Source organism: Bombus terrestris, chromosome 10 (genome assembly GCF_910591885.1).
Source record: "Bombus terrestris chromosome 10, iyBomTerr1.2, whole genome shotgun sequence".
In the NCBI taxonomy this organism is placed as follows: domain Eukaryota; kingdom Metazoa; phylum Arthropoda; class Insecta; order Hymenoptera; family Apidae; genus Bombus; species Bombus terrestris.
This window is the reverse complement of record NC_063278.1, coordinates 3,214,685-3,224,828: the sequence shown is the minus strand read 5'-3', so window position 1 is coordinate 3,224,828 and position 10,144 is coordinate 3,214,685. Positions and strand designations below refer to the sequence as shown.

General features: G+C 36.7%; 2 protein-coding genes across 13 annotated transcripts in view; both read left to right on the top strand.

Moving 5' to 3' along the window:
* Positions 1–43: 43 nt before the first annotated feature.
* LOC100647269 (40S ribosomal protein S19) lies at positions 44–1,018 on the top strand. The gene is made up of 3 exons (XM_012312776.3): positions 44–159; positions 378–448; positions 589–1,018. The coding sequence occupies exons 2-3, from the start codon at positions 378–380 to the stop codon at positions 980–982; spliced, it is 465 nt and encodes a 154-aa protein (XP_012168166.1). The 5' UTR covers positions 44–159; the 3' UTR covers positions 983–1,018.
* Positions 1,019–1,558: 540 nt separating this feature from the next.
* The window catches only part of LOC100647387 (arfGAP with SH3 domain, ANK repeat and PH domain-containing protein), a 56,582-nt gene continuing 47,996 nt past the window's right edge, over positions 1,559–10,144 (top strand). For 4 of the 12 annotated variants that reach the window (XM_048409408.1, XM_012312779.3, XM_048409405.1 and 1 more), the window contains exon 1: positions 9,891–10,123. In XM_048409408.1, coding sequence (XP_048265365.1) covers positions 10,024–10,123 — 100 coding nt within the window. In that variant the 5' untranslated portion in view covers positions 9,891–10,023. Of the gene's footprint in view, positions 2,298–9,889; positions 10,124–10,144 lie in introns of those variants that run through there. The other 8 variants (XM_012312781.3, XM_012312778.3, XM_020865066.2 and 5 more) reach the window with 5 other exon arrangements.

Below are 10,144 nucleotides of genomic sequence, written 5' to 3'. Positions count from 1 at the left end.
TATGTATCGAAATTTCATGGTCGTTTCCTGTTAGTGCTGCCATTTAACAATTTGCTTATAGCGCCATCTTATTGCTACTCTCTTTCCGGTTGGCTTTCGGACGAAGGTGTCTACTTTATTCAATTTTCTACAACTTGGCGTATTATCGTAGAAAGAAAGGTACTATAAGTTATAATACAAAGTAGTTACTTTATATAATATTATAAATATTAATAATAATATTATAAAGTAGTACTTTATATAATATTTACACGTATATTTATATACATGGCGTACTTTAATTGAGCTCTACAATATTGTTGTTACAATGCACGTGTGCAGTAAACCTGTACAATATTTGCATTGTTGACAATTTTTTATCACGATGTTTGTTTCAGATGCCGTCTGTAACGCTTAAGGACGTTGATCAGCACAAATTCGTAAAGGCTTTCGCAGCCTTTTTGAAAAAGTAAGTAATTGTTTTTATATAGACGTAACTAACCTCAAAAATTTTCGTGACATAGAAGCTTATTATAAATTAACAACAAAATGTGTATATACCCGTAACTTTTTTAAATACTATAACTATTGATTTGTTTAATATTTTAGAACTGGCAAAATGCGAGTGCCAGAATGGGTTGACATCGTAAAATCTGCACGCTTCAAGGAACTTGCCCCGTACGATCCAGATTGGTACTACATTAGATGCGCGGCTTTGGTTCGTCATATTTATATTCGTAGTCCAATTGGTGTTGGAGCAGTAACAAAAATCTTTGGAGGACGCAAACGTAATGGCACCCATCCCAGCCACTTCTGCCGATCTGCAGGTGGTGTTGCCCGTAAAGCTCTTCAAAGCTTGGAACAACTGAAACTCATTGAAAAAGCTCCACTGGGTGGACGTAAGCTTACCAGTCAAGGTCGTAGAGATTTAGATCGCATTGCTGCACAAGTGAAAGCAAAAAGCAAAAAACAACTTAAGCTACAAGAGACTCTTGTCCTTTAATTTTTCTGTTTCTATAATAAAAATGAAAAAATTGTATTTCGATAGTTGTATTTGTGTCCAAACCTTATTTACTTTACTTTAAGTTAAATTTTGATAATTTTGAATAAGTTAAACATTGAATAATTGAAGTAAACTTTGATAAAAATGTGTAATTATATTTGGTGCTTGATGCTACAATTTATTCTTTTAATACTTGTACTCCTAATCGTCGTGTTTCTGTAAAGCTATAATGATCTATTCATAAATCAGAAAAGGTAATTGCAATAGTAAAACTTTTGGACATATGCCTAAGTATACATATATTCACATTTCTACAAATTATAAGATTTATAGCGTTACTATAAAGTAAGTAAATAAGATTGATATAACAATATTAATAAATAATTAGATATATTCTACGTTATATATCTAACACAATATATCTTTGTAACATCACAAATAATAAATCAAAATTTTAAATTGGAACGGAATTAATTTGTCGAAAATTACAATAATGTCACAAGATGGTAGCATCAACGAATCCGAATACAAGCGACCTTCTTTCTAACCGCGAGCTTAATGGTGAAGGCGCGAGCGTACGCAGCGCCGCCTCAGTGAAACTTAGACCGTGGACGAAAACGTTTCGGCACCGATCAGGTTGATTTTAGATCGAGTGGCGAATAGGTGTAAAAAGATTTTTCTGGGACGCAGCCGCGTACGCGCGTGAAAGTGTGTATGCAACGCGAGCCGCGCGAACCAAGAAAAGGTGCGAACTATGTTTCCTCGCAGTCAGTGCAGGAAACTCCGATCAAGCAAAATGTTAAAGAAATAATCGTGTCGCGCAAGTGTCTCTCGCTGGTAGAGAAGACAGACGACCGTGTGCTTGAATTTTATTTCTCTCTTCTCCTCTATTCAACCCCCTTTCCTCTCCTTCTTCTCTTTGTGTCCTTCCCCCCTCCCGCGGGCGCTCCTCTCTGGGTCCGTTCGTCGCACCGGGACGACGTTTACCGTGCGTCACGGGAAACGGCATTGGGAGGAGACAGAAGGTGACAGCCCTCCCGCGGAATTTATGGTGCGCACCGGAGAAACGGTGAAGTGAGTGGTGTTGACGAGTGAAGTGAGTGTGTAACGGCACTAACAGTGCTAGACCGGTGACAAATTTCGGGGGCTCCCCATAATTTCGGCCAATATAGGTAGAAAGAGGGAAAAAATGCCGGGCCTAATCGCCGTAAGTGAGTTCGTCGAGGAGACGAGGGAGGATTACAATTCGCCTACGACATCCACCTTCGTCTCGCGGATGCCACAATGCAGACAGACAATCACATCCCTCGAGGAGGTAAATTTTCGCTTACATACATACACGTACCCTTCATTAACGCTAGAACTATCGTAATAGACGAAATGTGTAATTTCGATTTGCCACAGTTTTACAATCCTTCAGATTTAGAACTGGCCTGTGGACTTTTATGCATTTAGAAGAAATTTAATGGTGCAGAAATACGAACACGGACAAATGCGTAAAATATCGAAAATATAGTACTCGTTGTAATTCTTAGCGGCTACGACAATTCTCTACTAATAATCTTCCTTCTTTTTTAAATGATACTCATCGAAATATGAATTTCCGCATGAATATCCGCAGTTTATTTTGTAATAGTAGATTTCTCAGGATTTTTAATGATATATATCTATCAGTTGGATCTCTTTGACACAGGTTTAGTTATAGTCTAGTTATAGTTCTAGCGTTAAAGGAATTAAAGTACATTTTTTGTCGACCATCAAAACCTATATCGAAAACTATATATCTAACGTAACCTTACCGAGGTTTCTGATCAGTGCGGTGGTTGAGCGCGTGTTCTAATGCGTGGGCGTTCCACAATTACATACTTCATGGGTATGCCTTACCTATGATATCCACTAACACTATTGATGTAACGATTTTTCGATGCAACACGCATCGCATTAACCTCTTGCGAATGTCTTTCGATGCTGCACGCAACTTCTACCGTGCTCTCTCTTTCTAGCCTGCATCTCTCGCGCAGTTTCCACGTATCGATGATGTAAATGTCGCTTACGGTCGATTCGCGACTTCCAGTTCGGGTAATGCACGCAGACATGCCGTCATTGCTGTATTTCGTTCGCGTAAGTCTTCCTATAGAGGAAAATAATGATCGGCGAGCAATTTTCAACGCCCGACACGGCCATCGATGAGTCGTTTTAGACCCAAGAATCAATTTTCTGTCATTTGTACAATTTTTCATGAGATTTCTGGTCTCAATTCGATCAGTCGTATTTGATTGATATTTTCAATGTATTTGTTTACTTATTTATTTAGAATAATAGACGGCCATGTAATTGCCTGTTGCACGGCAAAAATTCTCCATAATAACGCTGGAATCAAAACTAAAGCTAAAAAGATAACGCAATAACGGAACAATACAAAACACGAGTTTTATGCTAGCAGATAAGATAGATTCACTTGTATATAATGGCGCGTATATATGTATATATAATCTACACATCAATATATAAAATTTGATTAGTTTTATATAAATGTCAAAAAGATTTTGAAAGATTTTCTTGTGCAATTAATCAATCCAGATAATCATCTAAGAAGTAGAGATATGTAAAGCAAATGCGTAAATTTCCTATTTCTCGATCGAAAATAGAAAGATTTCTACATAGCGATAAACATTCAAAATTACTATATATATATATTTATTTATTTAATTAGATAGATGTTACAATCGTAAGGTCTAAAGAGGCTCGTCGTAAGTATTTTAGCGCCGTGCGCCGTGTTAATGGCACTGGTGCACGCATTGAATCGTTCGAATTACCGGGATCCAGGAATGTTTATACGTATATTTTCTCGGGCACCGTGTATACGGTCTGCTGATCGATGATAGTGTATTTTCGCAGTATTACGTGCTCTTACGAGCAAGGCGTTACATCTATGGCCGGACTTTGAGTTAGATTAATTAAGAGGTAACGCAAGGTGCGTCTAGGAAACGTTGAGGAATAAAATAGAAACGTTTCGTTGGAAAAGAAGGCGTCCGGCGAACGCGATTCATGCAGATGCGGCTAATAGATCTTTTGTAACAACGAATCGTCGTAATATGGCAACCGTAATTATCGGCGAAGAATGTTATTGCGCGTGTCTTTCGTAATTTAACAGGCATCGTAATTCTTGCGGATAGTGCTGTTTGGCTGAAATAACGTGTGTGTATATCGGTAGCCAAAGTAGTCGAGAACCGTTTCCAAGTTGCTCGAGGTCGTGAAAATTTTCACCGATGGCTGCTGCTCAAATCGAAGCGCCCATAGCGTCTGGTCGCACTAACCTTAACGACGAGCCATATTCTTTCGACTATCCACCATGTTTGTTTACTTACCAGTTGCAACTCTTTTTATGAAAGTTGATCAGTAATATTTTCAACGTTGTCCATAAAATATCAGTATTATATATGTCGTTGCAAATCGCTTATTAATTGTTAATATCATCCGGAATCTTGTTTACTCGCAAGATTCCTGTTTCCTCGCGTTATAAAATATTATATTTACATTTGCAGGAAAATGTATGCATAACACGACAAGCGAACAGCGCAAAACATTAATGCATTAATGTGTACTGAATACCTATTAACGCGATATCGATATTACATGAATTATTAAATATTAGCCCTCGTATTAAATATCGAGAATAATATTTAACTTTATTTAACTGTATATTAACAAAAATTGAAAAATTGATCAATCGGATAATATACGGATGTACATCGACTTAGACGAGCAAAAGAGATAACAATGAACGTACAATTTTAAATCAAACATTGAGACCGGTCGTTTGACTGGGTCTGGTAAGGTAGGTTAGTGTTAAACGGATTTATAACAGATTGATTTATAAAGTATTTTCTATCGTTGTATAACTTGCGACAAATTTGTAATCCATTTAATAGGTTAGATACGCTTGTTTACAAAGTAAGAGAGTTACATGTTACGAGCGAAAAATGTGTTTTCTATTGGACTGCAACAGAATTTGTCTATCAAAATAAACTGGGTCTATCTGTACATACGTATCGCGTTTCGATTAGTTCACATGGCGTTTAATTACAATCGGTAAGGAGTGATAAGGCGTACGTTATCATTGCGACACCTCTCCTTTACATATTATCGAAACGTGGGCGTATTTTGTAACACACGTAGATAGGAAACTTGGCGCGGAAAGTGTGCCGTGCGGTCGGAAGTGGAATTTATGCATGGAATTACTAAACTGAAGTTTCTTTTCACAAAGGAACACTGGCTGAGGCTAGCGTTGATTTTAAAGTCGATAGCGCGGAATTCTCTCCGTCGATAAACACTTGTACGGAAATTACAACGATACATTATGCAAAGTAACGTAATTATACATTTATATGTATAACGCGATCTCAAGCTCGATTATAAATTCCCTTAAATTATTTATCCGAATTAAAGAACGATAGAAGAAACGATCGCAGACGTATAACCGTTTATATTAAAATTATAATTACGTGTATACAGCATTTACATATACCGTAATGGTGTCCACGACTTTTCAACTGTTCCAAGGTCACCTTGTTTATCTTTTCACGTAAACAACAGGGCAATATTAATTTTATGTTGTTCGATTCATCGACACGATTGATTTACGGAATAATAAATTGGAATAATAATAATGCCAATGGAATAAGTATTCTTCACAATGTATAATAATAGAGGCAAGAATGATGGCATGGCTTCCAGTAATTTGGGGATCACTTGCCCGAACCACTTTCTCGCACGCTACAATATTCGATATCGTAAAACTTTCGATGACCCGAATACGACAGTTATAAAATAATCAGAAACTATTCGTAGAATTGTTTGTTCATTGCTTCATAGTGAAATTTCTGGTGATAGTAGTAAGAGTAGTAGTGGTAGTAGTAATTTATTTCAGGATTTGGCGGAGAAATAGGAATTTGGTTGCAAAACTTGCAGAACGTAAAGTACATGTTACACGCGATATTTCTGTCACCCCTTTCTTCTACGAGAAATTGTTTTTTTATTTTTATTTTTATTTTTTTTTTTAATAAATATACGTCGACTTTATTTTTTTTTCTTTCTTTTATAAATATATATTACAAATATATTTTTTTTAAACAACTATATCTCTGATGAGCATAATCTGTTTGGAGGTATAGTTAGCAGAAAGAATGAAATGAAATCGTAGAATAATAGATGCAGCAGAACGTTATTATTTTCTATGTAGGTTGTTCGTTCTACGAATATTCTTGAAATGAAACTTTTAATTTAATTCGTACCTAGTTTAATTTATGCACAAGCATAAAATAGAAGCTAATAGAAATACGTATCTATAAATAAAATTACGGGCGATCAAATTATCGCAATATGTGGTACAATAGCACATTGTTATCGTGACAATAAATAATGCTCCCCCCTGACGTTCATTTATTACAGTCAATAAATCAGCAACGAATACTATACTGTTTAGCGTAATCTGAGAGTCACGAGTGCGTTTATTCAATCTATTCGTTTTCTTTATCTCGTGTAAAAATGTTATTTAAAAGTAGCTCTGTATAATAAGAAGTTATGGTGAAACGGTATCGAATAAAGTTACGCGTACTATTTTCAGTTAATATGCGTACGCTGGCAGCAGATTAATATTTCATTTATTATATTTGTAATTGAAGTTGAATAAATAAAATCGAATATGCGTTATAGTAAATATTTTGAAATTCATTAATTTCCTTAAAATACGGTATTACGAATCTTTGCATATCCAAATAATTAAATAAATTAATATTTATATCGTTAGTATCTCGTCGAGTAATTCATAGTAGCTTATCAGTGTTTGGAATTTTTGATCGATTCGTAACAATAAGACACGAATGTTATTAAAATAAAGAATAAAAAATATATAATAAGAATAAATTAACGACTAAAAAATCACATTCCTAGGGATGTGATAGATTATCAAATCAAATTATTCGTTGGAGAACTTGCTAAAATTCGTCGAATTATCCGATTTTAGATATCGTCGTTTTAATTAATCGCGATAATCCTTTTATCGGTTGAGAAAAACCTTCTTCTTTTTTATCTAACTCGCAGTTTACTTAAGACCTAACTTGAGAATAAAAATGCTTCCGAAGTAACACAAAAGGATTTCATTTTTATGAATCAATTCCACATTATTTAATTCCATTTTATTCGTAATTTAATTTCATTGATTAAAGAATAATACGAAAGAATAGAACCTCGCTACAGCTTTTATTATCCTTTTTTTTTTTTTAATAATTTTATAATTAAAATTCTGTATAAATTACTAAGTTTTGTAATGAATTCTGTGAAAAAATCAGCAGAGGCGTACGTACGTTTCTATGCAAAGGATAGAATTAACGAGGCTGCTTGTTAGAATCAGCGAAAAAGATGACAAGATATCTGAAAAATATTTCTCGAGATTTTCGCGTCTGTATTTTCGTTGATCGCGTTTTTAAATCATTTCTTAAAATTCATTTCTTACCGCGCTATCGATATCGTGATATTTTATTACTATACAATTGTACCGATCAGTTTGTTCGTGACCAGTTTTCAACCCAAAGCACTGTAATCTGAGAAACTGTAATCATATTGGTGGTTTTCTCTGATAAGCAAAGCAAATTCCGGTCGTAGGAGATTATATTAGAACCAGTTAGTAGAATATTTACACAAGGGGTATGTATATGGGAAAAAGAAAGATAGGAAATATTCTACGATAAATATCGCGCTTTATTATTAAGAAATATCAAAAAAATATTACAAATATTTGTATTAAAAATATCGTTACTATCTATATCGTAATATACTTATATATCGTAATATACTTCACCGTATTAATTCTCCTAAACGCTAAAAATTGATTTTTCGATTTTTAATTTTGATCAGTGGCGAGGTACACCGGGTTAAAGCGTAATCTCGTCGAGTATATCGCGTGTGTTACTTTTGCCTCGGTCGAAAGTCGATATCGGTGCACTCGTACCGCAACGGGTCACTTTTACGGTGCAATTCGACTTGGTGCTTTCTTGCAAATTATACTCAACCGCTTCCGTCTGCTTTGATGCGCCAGCAGCTTCCGGGTCAGTTCGTTTTCTCCTGCTTCTCCTTAACGATCCGAAGGACTTCCCGCAGGTTGCGTGCACTCGCCGCAGCTATCGCTTTTTTCTTTTTCTTCCTTTCTTTCTTCCTTATCTTTTTTCTTCTCTTTTCTCGTTCTTTTTTTTCAACCTGCCATTGGGAATAGATACAGTTCAATGAATAGAAAAATTCTCTTTCGATCGAAGCGACATAAATTTGTTCTATTTCGAACTATTTGAAGATTCTCGAAGAAACGTGTTTACGTTGCAGAAACTCGAACGATACACCTCGTTCGCGATCTTTTCCGATCATATTACATCGTGCAATTGTATCAAATGTTCGATGACAAAACAGATATTTCAGTGGCGAATGTTACGTCTTCTGTGCAGCGCACTACTTCGACACTGTACGAATAGGTTCAATCTATTTAAACCTGTAAATCAAGCAACATTAGTAGGCCAATAAGAAGTGTTCATCGCTAAGCAAACATTAAATGGTCACCTTCAAGTGCCTTCAACGTATGCATGCTCCGATTGCCACAGCTTGAATCACGTATTACGCCTATCTACTATAAAAACTGATGATAACAAGATGATCTCACTAGCTAGTAACCTGCTAATAGGAATAATCTCTTTTCAGCTAATTTCGCGAATCAACGAGAATATTGGAAAAGATAGAACAAAGCTTGACGCGAAAGACGAGTAATTCTATCGCGTACTGAAATTTCGATTTTAATCTACAGGGTGTTCCGTTTAACTTCGGAGATGGCGAAACATCTGACTTAAGCCCTTTTGTACAAGCAGAAATCCATTTCTTTGATCTTTCTCGTATAGTTAGCGACGCGTATACATTTAATAAGAGATAAATCGCGAAATTTAGTTAGATACGTTTATTTCCATAACTACTTGATCAAAGTTTTCCAAACCGAATAGAAAACAGTTTTTTTCATCGCTGAAATTGCACGAAATGAATTTTTATTCGATCGACGTGGTTAGCCTCGACGATGCGTTTTTGTCTCTCACGATCGATGTCAGTCGAGCATCGGACGTGTATCAGTTACGTTTCGTACAATGTCAAACGATCGGCCGATCGTTCTGCAGTCACTCGGCAACATAACACTGACCTTACCAGAACCGGTCAAACGACCGGTTTCAAAATTTAATCTAAAACTGTACGTTCGTCGTTGTCTCTTTCGTTCGTCCTTTATGTAAATTTTTATATCGATAAACATTCGGCGATCGATTAATCGGATAATACAAGAATTAGCATAAAGTTAGACGGCTAGAAGAAATAACGATGAATGTGTACAGTTTCAAACTACATTTTAGAAGCGGTCATTTAATCTGGCTTGGTAAAATTAGCGTTAAAAAGTAAACATCTAATTCTGGTAAACGTATGCCTATGCAAACAAAGATCGTAGCAGCCTTTAAGCTTCGCTACGATAAACAATAAAACATGTACACGCAGAGATTACGATCTTGCAACAAATATAATCTGTTTTCCAATAAATGTGATCGACGGAAGGCTTCTAAAACGCTTAGGACGATGTAACCGATTGTTCGTGCCATCGCTAGTTTTACGTGGAATCTTACTCCTCGCGTCTGACGATTTAAAAGTTGAACAGTCATCCGGCACGGAACTCGCCTAACCCAGTATCGTCTTCGTTTACTCTTGACCCTGAGTGGGCCGTGTAAGTCACCCACTTTCCCGCTTTAGCGGCGCGACTTACGACACTGGCGCGCGCGCCATCAAAATTTACGTTCCGCCCGGCTATTTTCGATGCGACGCGACCGCAGTCTATTCTCGTTTGCGTCGAACGACGGAAGGAACGCCGTTCTTCCGTCCCTGTTTCGCGATCCTCCGTCGTTTCCTCCGGCCGCGCCGTTCCAGGAAAACTACGCACCCGCCGTTTTCCAGCCGCTCGATCTCGTAATCGCATGCCGCGGAGCTCGGTCGTCCGTGACGAAAACTTCAACGCGATGACTTTCTTCGCGACGCGCGTTCTCAAACGTTGCGCCATCGACTTCCGCTTCCCAGGTAAACCGTGGATTCGATCGC

Excerpts from the sequence above, each read along its gene's own strand:
- LOC100647269 (XM_012312776.3), top strand. The coding sequence starts at position 378 with ATGCCGTCTGTAACGCTTAAGGACGTTGATCAGCACAAATTCGTAAAG. Across the intron at positions 449-588 it reads TTCGCAGCCTTTTTGAAAAA|AACTGGCAAAATGCGAGTGC; the intron begins GTAAGTAATTGT and ends TTAATATTTTAG.